Source organism: Plectrocnemia conspersa, unplaced genomic scaffold, assembly GCF_051122295.1.
Source record: "Plectrocnemia conspersa isolate PC_06_02 unplaced genomic scaffold, ASM5112229v1 ptg000010l, whole genome shotgun sequence".
NCBI lineage: Eukaryota > Metazoa > Arthropoda > Insecta > Trichoptera > Polycentropodidae > Plectrocnemia > Plectrocnemia conspersa.
Window position 1 is genome coordinate 10361278 of NW_028277174.1, and position 24315 is coordinate 10385592.

General features: G+C 28.4%; 1 protein-coding gene across 12 annotated transcripts in view; it reads left to right on the plus strand.

Annotated features, from left to right (window-relative positions):
- unc-13 (protein unc13 homolog) overlaps positions 1-24315 on the plus strand; it is a 403791-nt gene that overhangs the window by 312264 nt on the left and 67212 nt on the right. For all 12 annotated transcript variants that reach the window (XM_088194185.1, XM_088194186.1, XM_088194189.1 and 9 more), the window contains 4 exons: positions 1757-1800; positions 4975-5065; positions 6847-6921; positions 10477-10696. In XM_088194185.1, the coding sequence (XP_088050311.1) occupies positions 1757-1800; positions 4975-5065; positions 6847-6921; positions 10477-10696 (430 nt within the window). The remainder of the gene's footprint in view (positions 1-1756; positions 1801-4974; positions 5066-6846; positions 6922-10476; positions 10697-24315) is intronic.

Consider the following 24315-nt stretch of genomic DNA (forward strand, 5'->3'; position numbering starts at 1 on the left):
GATCAACCATCAGTATTAACACATATATGTAACCAAAGCTACCTAAGGCAATTCTAGTTATATGATAGTACTAAAGCTTTGCACATGTAGAATTACTGAAATAGCTCCAATGGGAAATACGTCAAAGAACCGCCGATATTACAACTCACTTTTCATACGTTTTTCATACGAAACCGACAAATGTTTTTGGGTCATTTAATTCCTGATATTGCTTTTATCGAACAATTTAGATATGGGATCGAAAACGCTTTTGCGTTAACTGCCACGGTTACACAGCATTTTCGCGCCGTAATGTTACCTTGTAAAAAATATTTATTTCGGCACCAGAGCGGTCGTATTACATTCGTATTTACAAAGTTATAGCTTAAAACGTCGCAAGGATTTAGAGACTTTGTATTACCCTCGTCAGCGCGGTTTTAAAAATCTTTACGTTAAAATGTAAAACGACAATCTGATCACAGAGTATCGCGTAAATCTTTAATTATTAATAATAAATAAATTTATTATGATTTTTTACGTCTAAAATATACATCGTTATCCATTGTAATGAATAAGTGTTCAAAACGTATATGTAAAGTAGTAGCAAATTTTTATATAAAAAATATACTAGTTCTTAGTGAAGATGCACTATTAAACTTAACGAAACGTAGAAAAAAAAAATCAAGTCACGAATTTCGCTTTGAAGTATTATCGTATAGCAATAATCTTGACGAATTTGTTTTCGTTTTAATTTAATTATTAGCTTTAAGTATACGAAAGTTTAAGGACCCCGAACGGAGCTTTATAATAATCATGTTCATATAAATATATACATACAGTACTGAAAAACATCACTTCATTCAAAAAAAATATAATATATATATATATACATTTAAAAAATAAACTTTTTCCTATTATATACATACTGAAATAGTAATTAAATAATTTTTTATACATTTGTATAAAGTACTTTTAGAATGTATACATTTTATAATGCTCAATATAATACATACTATGTACATACATAGTAACGGAATTGAAACAATATTCTGATTCATAAATGTACGATCTCATAATTTCCATTATTTTTTTTTAATAAAAATATAAGCTTTGAAAGCCTTTTCGTAAAATGAAATCAAGCATATAAAAATAAATAAACAACGATTCAATTATTCCTATAAATTATACATATGCGTAAATAACCAAATTGAGATTTATGCTCGTGCAAATACAACTTGGTTTATTGTTAACTATTATTCATAACGGCTGCGTCTCCATAATGTGTAATGTTAACGAAAATGTTACCATGTTAATGTTATTATATTGTTATTAAGTTAAATTATATAGCGATAAAACACATGAGTAATGTGGTGTGTCTATTATTATTATTATGTAATCATTATATACAATTATTAGGTATTATTAACACAGCTTTTGAGATTGTTACTTTTTATATGGCAATTTTATTACCTATACGTATTTTTATTGTGCCACAATTTGTGGTTGTATCCTTAGCGCTTTCGATGTGATACGATGTCAATTGTAAGCAATCTTTGTACAATAAATCGATTATTATTTTAATTAATTTTTAACATTTATGATTTTAACGAATAAATTTTTCACGAATCAAAATAATTGTATTTATATTGTTAAAATTTTTAAGTCAATTTTTTTGCGCTTCAAGTAAAGGAATCGTGAAAGATTTATTGCACGTTTGTTTTTTTATTTTTTTATTGTTTTAAAGCCTATTAATTTTTATTTTTATTTTATTTTTTAGAATGGAGCCGCTGGAGCTGGAGATGCTGGTGGACGCGCAGCAGGGTGAGCATTATATTAATTATTCAATATTATATTTAAATCTACTGAGATATTAATTGCCAGTCATTATGTAGAGCAATTCATTTTTCAAAATCTATCTTCGTCGCAATGCTGCATTTGAAGCTCCAGGTGCACATAGCGTTTTAATTACTAATCCTCCAATATGTTCATAAACTCAGCTGCAGCTTTCAAAGCGTCATTTCACGTGCTTTGAGCGTGCATTTTCCAAATGAAATACAATATATTGTGTGCTTCATAAATTGTTGTCTTAACCCAAAATAGATAACAATATCTCACCATGTTAAAACATCAATGTTGTTTAGAAAGTTGAAATAAAATTGCGGAGCCCGGATGAAAGTTTTCCGTTAGTGAAAAATTTTCCTATCGCGCTGAAAGTTTTGTAATAATCCGAGGCGGATGCAAATACTCATTTCAAGTGGTTCCAGCTTCAGAAGTTTGCTTTATATGTACACAAAAGTCGTTCGAATTAATATTTAAAAGATAAATATGTGTGCGAGGGTCGAAGTTTGTAGTTATGTACTACTCTTGACTGCACAAATCTTAACAAATTGTAGCTAGAGTCGGGACTCCTCCTTATCGGCCCGATAAATATCCTTTACGGTTTCGGAAGCCTTAGAATTACGAAACAACTCTATTCGAGGTTTAGTTCAACGCTTAAATTCGTTTAACTATAATAAAAAAGTATATAAATCCGCACAAAACAATTGGATACGAAGAGAAAAAATGATTAAAAATTATAAGAAACTAATTTATTTTAAAATACACATTTAAAAAAATTTTAAAAGCAGCTTTATTTTTATAAAAAACAATAATTTTATTTAAAAATAGTTTCATGCGTGATTTTACCAAGAACTTTTTTTTTCTAAATAGTTATGCTAAACAAACTTAAACACGATTATTTATATTTTATTTGAGTTTCTTATATGTATAATAGATTAATTTGTTGTTCTTGCAACATGGTATATCTGAAGTGCCTAAAGTCTGCTAAAAAGCTAAGAATTTAATAGCCAGCTTTTTAAAATTTTAAATAAAACGATCAGTAATATTAATAATCTTACGACTAGCTCATTATTATAATGTTTAATAACTTCGTTAAAAACTGTCGGTAACATTTTATTAAATAATCAGTACAGCTTTTATTGCGGCTGTCCTTCGGTACGGGTCAAACTATGGATTCCGAACGTTTAGCTGGACCAGTTGATACGAGAGACACGGCGGCTTTTGGCCTCGCTAGTCTAAAATTGAATTGGCCTCTTCATGGTTCAAGTTCAAGCTAGAGAGCTAGATGCTAGTAAAAGTGTCTGAGAAGACTTTCAGGAAAATAATTCTTGGTTTCCCGTGTTCTAGTATTTATATACATGGTATAAAACGTTATCTATCTTTCTTTTAGTAAAGAAGCCAATTAAATAATGGTGGCGATCTTTTTTTTTCATTGGCCGATAAAGCATTGTACCGCGTTATTTTTTCTTAGGACTAAAGATATAATTTTTTCCTGAGTTATATTGTATAGTTTGTGACTTAAGCTTATAAAAGTATTCTCACGGTGGTGTTCCATTTTAACAAAGTAACCCAATTTTTATTGGATGTATAAAGCACTTTATTTTCAATTGTAAATTTAACAGTGTTTTAATTAATAAACATGACATTGATATTTGCTGTTCATATATACAATGGCAAAACTAACTTATTTGACTCAACACATTTACTAAGAAATAAAATATTTCAGAAACAATTTAACGGTCTAATAAAGTATATTTTTGCTCTCTGTTTAAATATCAATATAGAATCTCAGTCAAAATATAAATATAAAACTATGCTTAGCTAAATTACAAACCCAATAAATAATGGCCCAAATAATACTGTTCTTCTTGCATATTTCTCTTAAATTGTATAATAGCCATGCGTTGAAAATATATAATTGTGACGTCTAGGAATAAGAAAAAATATTTGTTATTAATATTATTATTTTTACTTTACCGATTTTCATTGATTATTGATATTTAAATATGCATGCACGAATTTTCAATCTCTTAAAATTTATAACAAAAAAAAAATAAGTGCTAGTAATTATTTATTATTATTCATTTATTTTTTCAATAACAAATTGTTAAAATCAATAACATAAAAATCTCTTTTGTGTAAGTGATAGATAAAAATAAATTAGATAAACTGCATTATTATTATTAACAGCTAATGATATTTTTATTTAACTCATGTATGACGTAATTTCAAATGTAAGTTTAATTAAGATTAAATCTAAATAAATTCATAAGGCAATAATTTGTTTTTTTCAGTTGATGTGTTTTTCAATAATAAAAATCACATACGAATCTACGAAGCCAAATGTTATTTATCACATTTTTTTGCAAAGTGCACATTTCTTACAAGCAAATGACTAATCTAAAGGAAATATCATGCAATTTATATTATATGGGTTATTACAAAAATGATAAAGTTATTGTGAAATAATATTTGTTTGTTGTCTGGTCGACAACAAACATATATTATTTTAACTAAAAATATATTTTGACAAAAGCTCCTTTTAAGATCCATGTATCCAATTTATCCGATATATTCGACGTTAAGTAGATTTGAATCTAACATCCCCCTTTTTTTTGCTCAATCCAAAGCTCCTTCTGAACTTCCCGTCTCTCAAATCGGTCCTGCGGTCGAATAACGCTGTGAGCCTATTTAGTCTAACGGAGACGGACTCAAGGATGACTTTGTAACAACAAAGGGTCGTCGGTCACATTCTACTAAATTCCACTTCATTAACTGATCTATGTGGCTATCCATTGTTGGTTAATCCTTTATGCGGCAACATTGAACTACCGATGCGGTGGCGATTAAACCGCAGATTAAGCTGTACCAAAAATATATGTTTAAAAAAACGAGTTAGTGCTCCTTTGTAATAAATAAACCGAGCAATTAAATTCCTAAACGATTCGGCCTCTTAACCCCAATTTTCGTGTTTTCATCCTCCCTTTTTGACGTTATCAATTAAATCGTCCACCCTTCAAATTATTTTATATAGAGGCGGAACGAGATCCAGAACTCGAGAATATTAACTCATTAAAATTTTCCAACTGCTGTAATGAACTTTCATAATTACCATTATTATTTTTTGTTGTAATATATTATTGTTTTTTTTTTCAGACATCCCGAACACAATCCATTCTATAGTAACATTGACAGCATGCCTGATATCAGACCTAGAAGAAAATCCATACCATTGGTCTCAGAGCTGGTAAGATACATGATTATGTTTTAATAAATTTAATACAATTAAAAGACACAGCGATATACACAATATATACTATATACACAAATATGTTATGTTTCCCATTGATTGTGTGTTTAAATCCCTTATTTTCTAAATGTCAATACAATTAAAATATAGTTGCTTGTAATTCTCCTTTATGTCTGAAAACTAGCTATTTACTTCACGATGCGGGGGTTTTAACAACCACTTTGTCTTGTTACCTATATTCTTAGGGGCATTTGATACTTTTTATAATTATAAGCCCACGTGTAAATCAAAAAGGTAGGAAGCTCTAGAGCTTTGACGTTATATTGTCTGTATCATTACTCAAAAAAAAAACTTTATCCCCAATTAAATATTACGATCCGTTTAATGTCTAACTCTATCTAGTAAATGGAGCATGCATAGTATTAAAACTAAGTACGGTTAAAGGAGCCTAAAAAAACAAGCATTGATCAGCAGCTTTAATCATACTATTTATATATTATGTGTCATACTAATTCGATATCTTCTATTCATGTTCGTCCTGGATGGATCTACAGGTGCTCAAGGTACAAAATCTAAAACTTATTAATTTTATTGAAAATACGCTTTAAAAAAGTATATTATTTATGTATGATTTTTATTTTAAAGTAATAGCTTTTTCTACGGGAGCCTATCATTAACATATTATGTTTTGAAAACAACAACGTTATATTGATTTTGTACCTGTTTTTAATCTATTAGCAGTATGTTGCACGAAATGTTTTCCTACATACATGATATTTCACTCATTACAGGTGTTTTATTATTAATTTGACACTAAACATACATTGTGCTACTTGTTGACTTTTTTACTATAATATAATACATAAAATTTTATCTTCATTATGACGTTAAAAAAACACTTTCTTAATATTTATTATACACTAGGGAAATATCAAAAGTTATATTCATAAATATGGAAGTAAAGTCGATATCAGTTAAAGGAAAAATTTTAAGTTTTCAATGCTATATTTGAAGATTTTTTTTTTATTATTTACGAAAATGCGGTATAGCATTTTTGCATTTTTTGTCACAAAGATATGATTGTCGATTTATACCTATACTTTCACACTGATTTTAGTAGTCAATTATTTTGCAATATTAAAATACTTTAAAATAATTTTTATTTGCATTTTTATTCTAGGTTTCAATTTCATAATATATATTGAATTATTTATTGCTTATTTTGAGCTTTTATTTATAATTATTAGTATCAAACAAAGTATATTTTTTTCATGAAATAAAAAATAGAGAAACTTATTTTAACTAATACATATAGAGTTAGTAATACAGAAAATTATTAATTATGTATTGTAGAATCACAACTTAGAGCTACAAGTGATAGTAACTTTATACAAAGTCCTTCTTAATTGTTTCGCTACAAAGACTTATCCTACAATAATATTTTTTGTCATCAACGATTTTAAAAAATACAAAATATTTGGATATTAGCAACAGTAAATTATATACTTAATCAATCAAAACCAAAATAACAATTTATAAATACATATCTTGATTTTAATATAAAAAAAAAGTTCACTTTATTTTAAAATTAATTCAATATATTTCACGTTTTATAAGCGATTGTAAAAATGCAGTTATTATGATTTATGAATTTTTAATAACCTAAAATAAATAATCAATGTATAATATTACATAATAATCGATTTTATCTGCTTGGTTAAACAGTATTTTATTTATTTAATATATTTTAAAATAATATATATTTAATTTGCGTATAGACTATGGCTGCTACGAAAAGGAATGCTGGATTAACATCGGCTGTTCCTCGTGCTACCTTGAACGACGAAGAATTGGTAAGAAAATCTATACGAATTAATAAAATATAATATGGAATGTAAAGTGTGTTATTATGGTGTGCTTGTGACCTGTTGGAGTGTTTATATGTACGCCCATGGGAGGTATCAAGTTTTACTGCACCCCTGGGTATTTATTCCGAAGCTAATGGCCGAAATGTCAATAAGGGTGATATATACGATGTGCCGTGGGTGTGTATAGACAGATATACACTAAATAATCTCTTATGCTAATATTCTATTTTTAGATTTATAAAAGTATATGGCCATGGTACTGCATTGTTTTCGTTTCTATTCGTTCGTGTTATTTTCAAAAGCAATCGACCTGGCGTTCATATTCTAGCATTAACCCCTTTCACTTTCGGAGCTTTTCAAAGCTTCGAACGGGGAAATCAAAACAAACCTTAGACTCACCGCGATATCGATCGTTCAATACGCAATAATAACTCAATGTGTTTTTTTTGTAATTGAAATGAAAAATCCAGCAGATAATATCTATAAATTTCGCAGGTTTGCAAACAAAGCGTGCCATGATATAAATATTCATATGGGGCGTTACGGTGTAGGTATTTGAGTTTTTTTTTATTTTTTACCGGGGTAAAAAATGTCGTACGCTTCAAATATGCATGATTTGATTTATGAACGTTTATCAGAATATATGATTGATTGGCGTGTTCGAGCGTGTGAAAATTCAAGTTTTATAAATCATTCATACGTCTATTTTGTAGTATATTTTAAATGTTGATATCTTACGTATGTATATATTCAAACCCTTTTTTTCTAAATATGTTATTTTTTGCGAAACTATCATAATAAACACATCAGTCTTTTGAAAAATTAGACTTTGAGATATCTCGCGAGTCATTGATGCTATAAAAAATATTGACGCTCAAGAAAAACTTTTGATAAAAATTCAATATGCGCAAGTCCTAGAAAAAAAGATAACGCTTAATATGTTACCATATTTTAAAATTAATTAAATCTAATTTAATCTAAAGCTATCGGATTAAGTTATGGATAAAAAGCATTGATGTATTTTATTTATTACATGTTAATATAACAATCGTTTTTCTTTCCTGCGTTTATTTCGGTTTCTCTTGGGTACTACGTTTGCATTTTTCTGTACGCCAAGGTTTTTTGAATTTTTATTTCAGCACATTTTTTTAGCAAGAAAACGAATACACCATATAAAAAAAATAATATTTAATATTCTTGAGCTTAATGAGTTGCAGCAATTAAAATTTTATTATCAAAGTAGAGCTTTTGATAATAAAAAAAAATAAATCTCACAGCAACTTCAAGCCAAGAATATATTTATGCAAGAGTAACGGTGACATTTTGAATTAAAAAAGGATATACACTACAGATGTTTTGGTTTTTGTTAAGCGGAGGTGAGAGCCCTAATAGTCTCGTGTCATACCCAAGAAGCTATTAATGAAACAACATTTAATAAAAAGACTGAAGAATTATAAATCATCAAGAAGTGTCGGAGAATAACAGAGATAACTTCCTGAACACTACCCATGATATACGAATACAAATATGGAAAAAGGAAGAGATCGCTAAAGAGTGAAACAAATTGATTTTATGCCCTATATTAAAAAAAGAGAGATTCACATACATATGTCCGAGAACTACCAAATAAATACATCCCTAAGCATAAGATACAAAATACTGTATTAATCATATATAGTTTTCGACAGACTCCTACCTTACGCCGAAAAATACCGCCTAATAACCGACGAGATTCGTTCACTACGACATATGTGTTAAAAAAGTCCTAAGGATACAATATTGCCACTTATCATGTCTTTTTGGACTTCAAAGCAGAATATGATAGTGGCAGTATTAATCAGACTCATAAACTTCGCCAAATTTGCAATGAGAAAGGTCGAATGTAATGTTCACATACAGGATGAGCTCTCTGAGCTCTTTCATATTGTCCAACGCCTCAAGCAGGGCGATTCACTCACATTTATTTTATTTGATATGATGGGACTATATACAATAAATCCATTTCGCTTTTGACTTACGACGATAATCTGTATATAATTAGACGCTCAAAACAAGCCGCACTAAAGGCATTTTATGAACTCTAAAAGGTGGTTGAGCGAATATGACTAAATGTCAGTATGCTGAAGATGCTCATCACAATAACAAAAATACTCCAAGATGACCTGCAAGTCGATGATCAAACCATAGAGAAAGTGAATTTCCAGAAGAATGTCAGTAATGAAATCCAAAGAAAAATAATTTTTGTTAATATATGAGCCGATGATTTTGAAAGTGGGGCAAATCCATTTTGTTAAAAAAAATACATTACTTTCATTAAAAGTTATCTTAAAATTTCTGTTTTTCGTCAATTCATAATCAATATAAAACAATGTAATTTTTTTACTAGTAAATGATTTTGCTCGATAATATTAATTATTTGTTGATATTGAAAATTAGACAGGTTAATATTAAGAAATTAAAGGGAAACGCAAAGGACTTGCAGTTTTAAATATTATTTAGATACCAAAAATGTTAGTATGCAAAAGATTTTTTTACACACATTTAGTATATCTTAAGAAATATTACTATTCCTTTAGGTATTTTGTTATGTTGTATTTTTGTCGTTGTGTGTTATGTATAAAATTATTATGTTTTTCCTTTTTGTGGTTTACCACTTTTCTATAAAATAATATTGAGCTTTAATTTGATGCACCTATTCGAAAAAAGTATGTTGAAATAAAATAGATAAGCAAAGAAATAAATTATTCTATTTTTTCTTATTACAATTAAACTCTTGAAAACAGGAAAGCAATATTTTCATAAAATCATTGCTTTTGAAAGTGAAGTAAGTCCGTTGCGCCCTATTAAAAACGCGAATATAATTATTGCATATGATTTTTTTATAAAAAAGACGGGATAGCCATGAGCTTCTAGCACTCTATGGTGAACCAGACATCGTCGAGTTAGGTAGGAGACGTAATCTGCATGGAAGATTCAATACCGCAGAAGCGTCTGACATTTACCTAAACAGATGGTCGGCGAAGAGTAGGTAGACTACGGCTTAGGTGGATGGATAAAGAAAAGGTGAATGTGAAGACTTTGGAAAAGAAGGGCACCTGACAAGCTGAGTGGAGAATCCTTCCGGAGGCAGCCAAGGCCTAAGCTTAGAAAGAGAATATGAAAAATATGACAATCATAAAACTCATTTTTATTTTTAGTTATTTCATTAATGTTTTTAATAAATTACATGGTTTTTGAGGAGTGCTAGATTCAGTTAAAATTGTACCACAAATTAAAACAAAAATCGTTACATGATATTAGCTTTAATTTTTAAAACAATACTGATTCATTAATATAAATTATTTTCATGTAACATTAATATCAACGTTTTTAATAATGTTTTTATTGGACTTGAAATAATCATTTAAAAGAGAATATCAACTCTACGTTACAAACTTAGTAAAATGTGCGATGTAAGAATGTGTAAATCTATACTAAGGTGTATTTAATTTAATAAACCAACTTAAAAATTCGATATTAATATTGTCATGATTTATATAGAAAATGCACGTGTACAAGAAAACGCTCCAAGCTTTAATATATCCAATATCGTCGACGACGCCACACAACTTCGTCTTATGGACGGCAACTTCACCGACATACTGTTACGAGTGTGAAGGTCTTCTGTGGGGTATTGCAAGGCAAGGGGTCAGGTGTACAGAGTGTGGGGTCAAGTGTCACGAGAAATGCAAGGATCTGCTTAACGCCGACTGCCTGCAAAGTGAGTATACTTTGAACCATCCTATAGCTAAATTTATTATGCGCAAAAGGTACTATGAAAGTGAAAGAAAGACTGTGAATTAAATCATGAATGAATTAAATTTAATATATGTTTTAACAATTGATAATACAATTTAATCAATTGTACGATCAATTGCATGAATAATAAACTTTCTTGCAGATCTGTTTACATATCTAAACAATGTCACAACATGTATCTATGATCACGAATACTGATAACTATCACATATTACTATATCTGTTTACAATCTTACAATGCTCGATATACGTGAGCATTTATAGGAAATTATATATCGCGATTCAAATTATATAGCTACATGTATTTATGTATGTATACACATACATACGGAAAATTAACATAAATTAATAATTCTATACTATTTGAGATCGTAATTGTATATTTTGATTACGTAGCTTTAAACTCTTATTGTGTATTATTTATCTAGTAGTTAAACAATGGTTTAATTGAACTATGAATATTATTAATGTTGGTATATATATATTTCAATAAATAACTAGAGTTGCTCCTTCTTTTTTACACTATAGTAATTGATGTTTATTATATTTAAAAATTATGCAATACAACTGACTTGTTCTTATAACGACTCACATGTCATCTTGTATTGCCTTTTCTTAAGCAAAACTATTATTTCAAATGCGATAAACCTAATTGGTTTTGCGTAATTATACCAAAAACATATTTAGAAACCACTTTAATGATTAATAAAATTCATTACATACTGTAAAATGAAATTATATTTACACTATTTACGATTTTTTTGGTGGTTATGTATAAAACGCAAAAACCTAGCATCCTTGGCCTTAATTTCAGAAGTTGCAATATTGCCTCTCATGCAATTTGCGGAAGGAAATGCTACTATAACATGTTGCATATAAATCGTTGTAATTTATCTTTTCGTCTAACGAGTTCTCATTAAACAGCGTTCGTTGAAACATAAAACATGAGTATTTAAAAAGAAAATTGTTTACGAACAAACATTTTGTATGACGTCCTTTATATAAAACTCTTCTTTGGCATGATTCACGTTATAATATGTGTTTATATAAATTTTATTTATACAACTCACATTCTTTCTCAAAGGTTTCATAAGTTGAAAGACGTAATCTTTGTCGACAACTTGGGTAAAGAACCACGTAAGCGAAAAAATATACATAAATATTTAAAGTATTTTTATATATATATGATATAATAACAAATGAGCAGAGTAGGCACAACAGATCTTTTTATCGTTATCTTCTCAATCTAATTATATTTTACCTGTGTTTTTTATAGGATGTTTTAAAAGTTAATGTACGGATTTTATTCATATCCTGTGTTTTTTCTTTGCATAATATGCTTTACTTATTTTTTTATTCAAATTATTCGTAAAACAACCCTTTGTTATGTTCAGAAGATAATGAAGATTGATATGGTTTGTTTTTACGTTGTGATCGATATATGGCGTGATTCCATCCGCCTACTGAAATATTTTTTTTCATGAGAATGCACGTTTTCAAATACTATACGAAATTATACTCTTTTTCGATGAAACGTAAACGGTAAATGTTTATTCTAAATAGATGTTTCGTTTCGTATTTTCTTTGATACGTATAATCTCGGCTCGCAAACTTGAAATATTAATAAGCTCTGCGGTAGAAAAACTTTGTAGGCGTTAAAAAAGTTTCCAAAGCGGTACCATAAAGAACTTTTCTGAAAATATTTTTTGTAATTAAACAGCGACTACGAAAAAACATAAACTACGCCAGCGGAACCTCTAATTCTTTATTTCGTCATGAGATACGTTGTTCAAAACTAAACTAATTTAAATCAACTCGAGCATTATAATTCTGAGATTATCTAAAGCGCGCAACTCTTGAACGATTGTTTGAGACATCTCGGCGTATACTCCCATATTGTATTGTTCTTCTTCACCTCAGATTATCATAATTTGTAATTAATTAATTAAAAACGTATATAACATATTTCAACAAGCATCTTATTAAAGAGCTATAATTATTTATTTATAAATAATATATATTTATAATTTTAAGTGGAGCGTTATTTATTATTGAACTTCTAACGAATTTTTTCAACTGTAACACGTAATAAATAAAAATTTACAACAACATTAAATTTTAATCTTTACAGTCGATTCTTATTTTGCCATTAAAAAATTACAGATTATGATTTATATAAAAAAAATATTGTAGACATTTGTTATTCGTCAATTGGTTAATTGATTTTATTTTTTAATAAATGATAGGCCATTTAATATGTAACAGTAGCAGAAAGTTCATGGATTTTGGAATAACATCAGTAACATTAAAATAATTTTAAAACATAGAATATTGTCTTTGATTTATTATTTGTATTATAGTAAAAGATTGTGAGTTATCGGTGAGATTAAAAAATAAGAATCTTTAATTAGAAATGTTTGATTGCAATCGTATTTTTTATTAAGCAATGACTATATTGCTGCATTACAACATTTCTAAGAAATCTAAGAAAACTGATTTTTGTATGTGATTCTTCTAATACGTTTACTATGCCCATTTTCAGATGTTAGTGACTTTTCATATACTTTTCAATACCGCACTCTTTTATGATTAAAGCTTTAAAAACAATATTTAGCATAATTTCTTAGATAAACAAATCTTCAGATAATTTAATGTATTTATAAAATACTTACATAATTATCAACAAAAATATTTAAATTATTTCAGGATTTTATAATTATTTTCGTACACTATTTAACAATACTTTTCATATCTCAACGTTTTTTTTTATTATACTATGATATTACTATGGATGCGCAAAATAAAAACTCAAATATTTTACATATCCTTTGGTATTATTACTATAACAAAATATTTTTGTTTACTCTGGCCCGATTATATAAAGCAAGTAGTGTATCTACTCGAGAATTTTTCGATAAAAATGCCAAATTAAGAAATATTTATTTCTCGAGAAATTTGTTAATATCTCAAAAAAGTTCAATCAGCCTATTTTGTTAAAAACTATATTTTGACAAATATTTATAAATGTTTACAACTGCTGCATAAGAAAGGGTAGGTTTGTGCTAGATGTTTGAAAATATGAATGCTTTTTTGGAAACTTTAAATAGAGGTCGAAATTATTTGAATAGAAAAAATTGTATATGATTTTCGCAAGAAGTCTAATTAGCCGTATCTTTACGTTGTTAATCTCAAAACTACAATTTTCATCAAATAAGAAAATACTTCTTCATGTAGGAATCGGCATATTGCAAAATTGTATGGGAGCTTTCAATAGAGTTTTTATTCTACTTATAAAAAATAACAAAAAATTGATTCACAACTTATATGGTTTTTCATAAATAAATTTTGAGAGCAATGTACCCACTAATATGTTTAAATAAATACAAACAGCTACAAATAATTTAATTAAAATGTTAAAATATTCGCAAAAAATATTGAAAAATTAAAAACAGTGAAGATATTTTATATAAATATATAACTATATCAACAATATTAGTCTGTATTATTGAAATCACATTTTTTGTTTATTAAAATTTCTCGATAATTCGTGAGAAAAATAAAAAAGAGAATTCGTATATTTCGAGAAATAAAAAACATCGGAAAATCAGAATTCCTAGGAGTGAATTACCCGTTATTTGGTAATGTACAACTTAACTGTTATGATATAATTAATAGGCGCAAAAACAAGTTTATCTCGGGCGATATATTTTCTTATTAACCCTTTCCCCCGGGCTGATATTTTTGCGCCCCATTTCGAAATTTGCTAATATGTGGGTGGGCACTTATTTATACCATATTTTTTTCAATATTATGGTTCAATAAATTCAAGTGATTTACAGCCTTAAATTATTCTAAATATTCATATTATTGGGCTCAAATGTTTATGGCACCTTTAGGTGCCCAGTGAATAATTGCGATTTTCTTGATGACTTCTATAGAAGCCAGTCGCGATAAAAGGGTTAACCAAACTGTATTTATGTTGTATTTTTCAAAATATACTATATATAATATATGTAAAGATCGATAATGTGCTACTTTAAGATAATCAAAAATATAGCTGCATTGTTCTCTGCATTCATTACAGTTTAGGAAAAAAATATTTATTGAAAAGTAAGCAAAACAATTGACCTATTTGTGTTTATGGATACAATTTCTAAATTATTGGAAAATGTTTTATTTTTTAATTAATACTGATATTTCCAATGGTACGAAAGTAAATTTGATTATTTAATCAAGTGCTGGTAGTCAAATTGGGTACAATTTTAATTGGGTTAAGAATTTAAGAAAATGTTCAGTCATCTTTTTGGGTTGTAGGCAACTTACTAAAACATAAATCACAAACTTTTAATTTCTTTATTGCTTTCTACAAAAAAAAATTATTGTGTCAATGAAATTATACTATATGCTATATTTACCACAATGAAATTGTAGTGTATGCTATTTTTATTTACCAATATTTATAATTAATATTCCATCACTCTTAATGACTTAATTTTTTTGCATTAGATAAGAAAAATTAGAATATTCTAATATGAAGTGATCGATCGAAATCGTAATTAACAAAATAACAAAATTCCGAACTTTCCCATACGATAGCCATTATAAAATATCTTGGGTTTACGTCAGATCTTGCCCCACAACTTTTAAATTAATAAGCATAATGGAAAAAAGGTTGAATATTTAATCAGTCAGGTTCCAATCTAAATAGTTCAACGCTCTCATGATGATCATGGCATGAAATAGTAAAATTTACTAAGAACAAGTTTCGTTCCTTATATCAAATAAATTTAATAAAATGCTATTTATGCTGATATTATCTTAGATAGCTGAAATTCAGATGGCGCTTAGATTTTTCTAAAACTTAGAAGATATTACAGTTACCAGTTCGCCCGTGATAAATACGTTATCTCGCGTGTAAGCGCTACCTGCTCGTACGGGGTCGTGTGTGTCGGGGGGTGTGCTTCGAGGGGTATCAACCCCGTAGGTTGGGGTGTGCACACCCCTCATACCCGTCACAGGGTATACGGCGTTTTAGGTAGATATACCTACGTACGAAAATCGTTATGGCGAGTGCTCGTTCTCGCCGGAGATTGGGAAGCCCGTTGCCCGGTTTTTCCAGAGTGGGAAATGTTGGCGAAATAAACGACACACAGAAAATCAATTTGGAAAGATTTACCGACACATTCCGTGTTTGTTGTCGACTGATTTTTTTTACCTATCGCGCCGTGTGGTGTCATCATTGGGGCGAAATAATTAACGGCAATGAAAAGTGTTCTGTGGGAACGCTTCTTTGGTGTACTGTAAGTTTTAATATTTAAAATAAATATATATACTAACATACTGTATTACAAAATATTAAACTATACACATTGTACATGCGTACAATATTCAAGAAAGTAACAAAAAATGTATGAAAATTACATTCGAGTTTCACATTAGTTCATTCGAAGTCTTAATAAAGTATTTATTTTCAACTCAGTATTTAAAGTTTATTTTAAGTAACTTAAGCTCTATAAAAAAAACGTATAACGTCACACTGTCTATATGGTAATATTTATTATAATTAATGTTCTTCACCTGTAAATATTTGTTCATGTTGGCGTGTCTTTTATATAAAATTATGCAATGTGTTTATTAAATGTAAGCTCACTATTCTATATCTCTATACAAGAGTATTTTTTAAGAATATATAATAAAATTCTTACTTGTTGCTATTCCAATAAAAATTCGCGAACATAACACTAGTGATGTTTTGAAAATAAATTCGCCATAAGATCCCTATTGGTAACATTGCCACGATAAAGCATCAATAAAATATTTATGAGAATGCTTTCAAATTAAAATATCAACTATTGTCAAAGGCTAAAGGATACGATATATAAATGGAAATAAAACGTAGGCGAAATTCGGTACAAAAGCTACTTAAATATAAATAAAGAACAACAATTTGGGTACTCGATAAACTCATTACTACGGAATTTATTTGTGGCTAGAATAGCAAAAATGTACCAGGCTACCCAAGGGATCATGTCTGATTCCCACCTACAGAATCGATTTGTCCATTTAAATTACGCTATTAGTAAAAAAAAATCGTTCTTAATTTAAAGCTATATTGTAAGTACATACTTTTATAAAAATACGAATAATAAATAATAAATTAAATAGTTTCTTAAAATGACATTGTTTTTATGGACTTTTTGTAATAATATAATTGCCGAATTTAATGTTATTTTAATAAAGAATAATTTATATACTTTCTTAAGATTACATTGTTTTTATAAACTTTGACAAGTACTTTAATTGCCGAATTTAATAAAAAGATGTGTAGTAATATAATATAAATAGTAAAACTAGGTAACTATGCCCATTTTCTGATTATATTTAACCCGACCTAATCTAAAAAAATGAACCCTTTTGTTGAATACGATTTTATAGATTTTCTAGCAATGTGGGTTTTTCGCAAAAACAAATCAGGTAAAGTGGTTTTAGATATTTTTACACTTAGCTGTGTATCGTTCGTATGAATTTTATTAAGAAATAATTGTTGCAGTAAAAAATTTTCATGGTAGCGATCATATTTTTAGAATTTAATTATTTAGCCATAAATTACTATAATCTAATGTATAATAAAAAAATATTTACTTTAACCTTAACTAATCTAAAATAATTGTACTGGTCTAAATCACAAGCATTCACTCGATTTTATAGATTGTCTAGTTTTATGGGTTTTTGCTAAAACTAATTAGGTATAGTGTTTATAATAACACTTACGAAACTGCGTATGCAAAGTATTGTTGCAGTAAATACTATCTCTTGGTAATGATCATATTTTTAGAATTAAATTATCAAATTAGAGATTCATAGTATGATCTCATGTAACATTAGAAAATAATTAACTATATTTAAACTTTATCAAAACAATTGTACTGGTTTTCATTTAAAATATTGACTTAATTGTATAGATTGTCTAATAAAATAATTTTTTGCCAAAATTAATTAAGTATAATGGTTTTAAGAACACTTACAAAACTGCGTATGTATAGTATATAAGTTACTAAATAATTATCTACTGTATCCAAAAAATAATTAATCTCATAAATAATATTTAAGCCAAATAATATTTTTATTATTTAATATTTTATATTAGTATATTTTATTAAATTCACATGTTTATTATGCGCATATATACACGTATTTATTAAAATGTTCCTGGTTGTATGAGACCGAAACGAATTAAATACTTACTCAAGTTCGTGTCACGGAGCGTTCAGTAGAGCATCCTTTGATATGTAGTGTATTTATGAACAAACATTAAAAAGAAATAGAAAAAGCAATACTTTACTAGCTCTACCTAACGTCAAAATCTCATCCTTTCCAGTGAAAATTTTTACCTCAGATCAAATATTTTTACCCTCGGGCAATTTTCTATTTTTACTCATACGTTCACATGTGACTTGGAGGGTGTTTTCCGAACTGTCGATAAGCCATACGATGTTCAGTTTGCTTCGATAGCTAATTCGTTTTTAATAGTGCCTGAAACTCCTGTGATTTATTTTATAAGAATATATTACGTTCATCCATATGTGATGCGGTTAAATTTTAACCACGCAATAAACAATTGTATTTTTAGCTATTTTAATTTATTACAAAAGTTAATGTTTTAAACTTCCGCCAACCTACGCACATGTGTTTCGTTTTCGGGATTAATTAAATGTAGATTCTGGATGCGGGACCAAAGTTTGAAGTTTGCGATCACTAATGTCTTTTTAGCGTCTTCTAATTAACGCATCTTGCGATTGTGGGTATTATTTAAAACTTGTGCTAATTTATATTTAGTTGTCTATTACATAATACATACAATCGAAACTCCCTTTTTGTCGCTTCGTAACTCTAACTTTTCGATAGTTCTAAATAGATTTAAAGTTTCACGGCCATAATTCATAACTAAAACATTTGCATCCGATCTGATTGTGATTAATAGAGAGTTTTTAAGCTCCAACCCATAAATTTATATTTAAATCTTGTTTTTGCAGATAAAGTGCGCATAAGCTAAAATTGTCCCATGTTGTTTATTTTTTGTCTCCATTATTCCGCCGAAGGGGTTTTTGGCCGTCAGCGGTTATTGCTAACTGAATTTATTACCAATGTAAACGTTTACGGTTAACCAAGATGGATGTGTACAAGCTTTTTTCCCTCCATCAAACATCACTTCTACTAGACGAATAAAAGTCGTGTTCTTGTCTTAAGATGAGCCCGAGTAAATTGCCATTTTTTCCTTCATCCGTGGCAAGTGGTCCGGAACAATTTTGACTCAGGAAAGAAAATGAGAATCGGCCACCGTTTTCAGTGCCGTGCTTCTCTTAAATGCCGCTGGAATCCTTTTGTTTTTTTCCAGCAATTCGTTGAGCACAATCTCGGTCTTTTATCATGATAAATTCTCAACTGCACTAGATTGACCACGAATGAGAAATGCGGATAGACGATGAAAAATATTGTTGCAGCTATAAAATGTGCAGCTTTATATTTAAAATTTATTTTAATTCGAGCAAATATTTTATGTTCGTTATACAGAAAAAATTCATAGCTAATTATATCTTTATTTTTAATTAAATAATTGAAAGCTCTTATATTATGCCAAATAAATAAAAGTTTTTTCATATATTTCCCGTGTAGGTTCAATTTCCAGTCTGTATTGATTTGCCTTATATAATTAAGCATTTATGAACCGACAACAACTTGAATGTACTTCAGAACGATATGATTGATGCAGAATGACTAGGACAGGAAGTTGCAGCTTTTATCATACTTAAATACCGTTTTTGTAAGTGGATATCCGCATTTTTTCTTTATAATTATTTTAATATTATCGGCATTTTCTTATTGATTATTTAATCATGAATTGAAAATAGTTTCTGTGAAAAAGATAAAAGGTATTTATTTTTTAAATAAACATTCTAATAATGGATGCTCAGAATTTATCTCTTAAAAATGATATATTAAATTACTTTGTAAAACTCATCAATAAACACAACTTTATAGAATTGCTTCAAATATCTATATGTAACTAGTAGAATCATAAATCTGTCATATTTTTTACTATAAGCTTTTCGTACATCGTGAAAAGTAAAACCGAAACAAAATGTTTAATCAGTTCACAATTAATATTGCACAAATAGTATTTTTACTTATAAATACCTGATATATATTTAAAAAAATATTTTATTGGAATTTATTTTATACTTTTATATGACAATCGATATTTTAAACATATTCCAGAATGATCTGTTGAATAATGCTTCCCAGTTTTAACGAGGATCGGAGGCGAACCGTTGTAACGGTACAAACTCGTTAATTTTTATGTTGGGGTTTTGACTGTCTTAACCCCTTCGAGTGGGGTCAACGGGTTACCAGGCTATCCAAGCTGTTGCCATTCGGGGCCGCAAAACTGCTCTGGTGACTACGTGTTTATGTGGCAATTTTCCCGGAATTAATTTAAAAAAATACTCTTCACAAAGTTTTTGCCGATCAGAATAAATATTGAATTAGGATCTTGAAATTAAACCCAGAGACCTTCGACCCCCATCTAACTTTGTTCCGACATTCTATTCTTGAGTTGGATTTCTGAGCCGATATCAAAACATTTGTTGAAAACATTTTCGCGCGACACAAAGAGCGATTTGATAAGGATATGATGGGTTAAAAGTTTTAAATTGAAACTCGTATATAAATCAATGAAACCGCAATTAACGCTTAGAGATAACAATATATTAAATATATACAGATTAGCGTAACGGGTAGAGTGTTTTTGGATGAAATTTATTATATAAAGTACCCCTGATATACTCGAGTGTATTTAATTAAAATTCCGGCATACCATAGCAGATTGCAAAAGACATTACCTCACGTCTTCAGCATTACTGGTATAATTTTAATACTAAATCCTATGAAAATAAAAGAAAATGTCATTCAGATTTGTTTTTCTCAGAAGCTTGAAGCTCACTTAAATAATATTGTTTAGAGGAAGAGTTTCGGGGAATACATTTTCTTACGGATTGTTTACCACGCGTTCTTGTAAAAAGTGATTTTTATAGAACAGTATCAATCTGTATGCGTATCCTTCATGTCTTGTTCAAGGTAGTGTTATTTGAAAATAAATCACGGAAGACCTCAACGAGTGACACTAACTTGAAATTAGTTTTCGTGGCTTGGGCGAAATCTCAATATGCTGACGATATGGTGTGATTTATATAGATTGCTTGATTAAATTCAATGTAACTAGCGCTGATAAATTAAGATACTTTAACCTGAATGCTCTGACGAATCGTTTAAAACATTTTACTCCCTGAATTTGAAGGATCAATGTTAATTCTATTTTTTGTTTGACTGAGATTGTAACCCATTTATGAGGGTTGCCGTTAAATTTTATGTTGCAATTAACATCACACAACGCTATCTTTATGATTGTATAATAATAAATCGTTAGTCGTTTTATGTATTATAAAATATAACATCCCAATTTATATATTAGAACCAAATAATAAATCGGATTCTGTATTTTATCTGTCGAAAATTATATTATATTCGGTATCTCTTTAAATATAACAAAATATCACCATTCACAAGTTCGTTTATTTATATATCTTTAGACACACACAAATATCTGAACTATCTGGTAAATTTGAATAAGCTAATACAAAACCTTGCCTTAAAAAAATATTCTTTAAACTTCACATGACACCACATGTTTTAACGCACTTCACCTTTCTATTCTCAGCACAATTATGTAGTAATAACATTATAGAGCTTATGTGCTGATCCGAGACAATAATGCTATCTTATATATAATTGATCTAAGTCGTTAAAATGAAACATTATATGCTCAATATTCTACTATGTAAATCGTATCGCTTTGAATGAATGGTGTATATATAATAATACACGTAAATAGAAGAAATATATTTGTTTATAGTAATAAAAATAAAAATTTAATTTGCTCCGTCGATTTTTGAGCCACCGGTAATGCATTTTGTTGTTTCGACCAATAAAAAATAAGCATTCAAATATAAAACAAGATAGATGACATCAACGTGACAACAGTTTTAAATAATAATTATTTAAAACAAAATTTTGCTACGTGACCATAATATTCATTCATTTGTCATTTTCGTTGTTCGATTTGACTGAATATAATTAATCGGATTGCAAATTAACTAGGTATGTTATAACTATAAAATTTAAATATATACATAATGTGTGTAAGGATTATAAAAATACATTGATTAAACTAGATACACAATCATAAAACAATCTTCGTAATGAAGACTTCAAATTTTGGATTCGCGTCGACGGGCTCCGAGGCCGAAAAGTGAGTTTTTCCTTTTACAATACATAAAAATTATCATTGTTTCTGATTTAATGCGCATATTCGTTAGATTTGACCGAATATAATTACTCGAATTGCAAATAAACCAGGTACATTTTGGGAACCCTATATATATCAGCCAATGGATCGCTTATAAATGTGTAGTTTCTTGGATGTTATCTAATAGACGACATTTTACAATGATTATAAATATGTAATTGCATACCTGGAATAATCGATAGCCAAAATATCTGAGTAGGGTATTTTTAATTCCGATGTAGCAAAATTTGTATCTACGTCATAGTTTTTTATCAATTTTTCCTCTATGCAAACATTTCTCTTTTAGAACAGCCAAATTTAAGATATTCAGTTACATTAAACTTATGTAGTATGTTTTTATTAAAAAGATCTTTAATTAATAAAATATATAATGCTACGCAGAAAAAACATTTACTTTAAAAAATAGTCAATCAAAATATTTTTTAATAAAAATAGACAAAAGTCTCAAAATTATTATTATTTTTAAAGCGCAAAATGTGCTTACTGTCCACTTTTGGTCCAAAGGAACAGATTAGGTGCTTGATATTTTCAGTTTATTGTTTCTTTCTAATTAGTATATGTAATTAAAAACTGGCTTTTATATTTTCACATAAAAAACATAAACAACTTTTTTTAATTATAAAGTATCTTATGGTGTAACTAAAATTAGGATGAAATTGTGTTATATGCAGCGTTTAAACGGGATCTCAAACAACTAAAATACGCGTAAACACAATCAATGACCTATAATCACTCACATTGCACCAACTACAGGCGATCGATTGTGTTGTAGCGTCAATAAGGTGTAACAAAATATTTTTTATTATCAGTCATATTTTTAAGCGGATGTACAACCGATGCTATTTATTATTATAATTTATTTAACTGTAATCCTACTTTTAAATGATACAAAATGTTACGTTTTATTATTATTTTTCATGTTGAAAACATTTTTTTTTTTTTGTTTTAATAATATTTAGTTAAGTTGCAAACCTATTTTAAAACGTAATACAGTGAAATCTCTTTGTAGAAAATACTGATATATCGAAATTCCTAGTATAACAAATCTTCAAGTTGTCCCTGATAAGCTTTCATACAAAATGTTTTCATTGTAACGAAGACTAATCTTAGTATAACGAAATATTTTGATCCGAATTTGAGAATGGCATTACAACTTGATATTTTTCCTAGTTTAGTTCGTCCATGACTTGGCGTGTGCCGAATGTGTTCACAAGTGACATTCAAGGTGCTTCGCCGACCCTTAAAACTTTTTTTGGAAAACATTTTTTCAACAAATTTTATTGTGTTTATTACAGTATCCTTAAAAATGAACAAAAAACGATTGTTCAATCTTATAAGAGATTATTTTGATGCTTAATTAAAAATAAAATAAAAATATATTATCTTCCTTACATTCAATATAACGAATTTTCAGTATACCGAAATTTATTCATTTGTTTCGTGAGCTTCGCTTTGTTGAGATTTTACTGTACCATGTTTAATTTAAATATTATTTAGCTAAGTTTTGAACCTAATCATAAATGATATACAATATTTAGTTTTATGTTAAAATATCTTAGTTTCAAATCTAACGTTAAATGATATAAAATGTTTTCTTCTGTAAATATTTAGTTAAGTTGTAAACCTATTTTCAAATAAATTTAAAATGTTAAGTAGTTTTTTATAGATTAAACTATTTTGACTATCATTAAAAATCCTAAATATAAATGTCTTAATTTGAACCATTAAATTTAAAAATAGTTTTTAAAAAATCATAACGAAGCAAAAATAATATTTAAAAACCAAAAAGTTAAGGGTCCCGTAATCGCACACTCGCTAGCTTCGCTACGGACAGCTAGTATGTAGCTATTGCAACAATTTCTGTAGCCTGTTTGATTCTGTTACTCATTTAAAGTGAGTCAAAGAATCTAATAGGCTTACTCATTTAAAGTGGGATAGTGCTTATCTATTTTAAATGTATTTACACCATAACTATTTTTAATATTTCTTTCAATGTTTACTATTTTTTGTATAATGGCCATCATGAAGCATTGGGGAAAGCTGTCAAGTCATGATGGTCAGATATGTAATATAAATTACTTAGAGAGTTTTTTCGGTTAATTTACTATCACTGTTCTTTTTATAGTCTTGAAAACACAGTTTTATCAAGCATAAAAAAT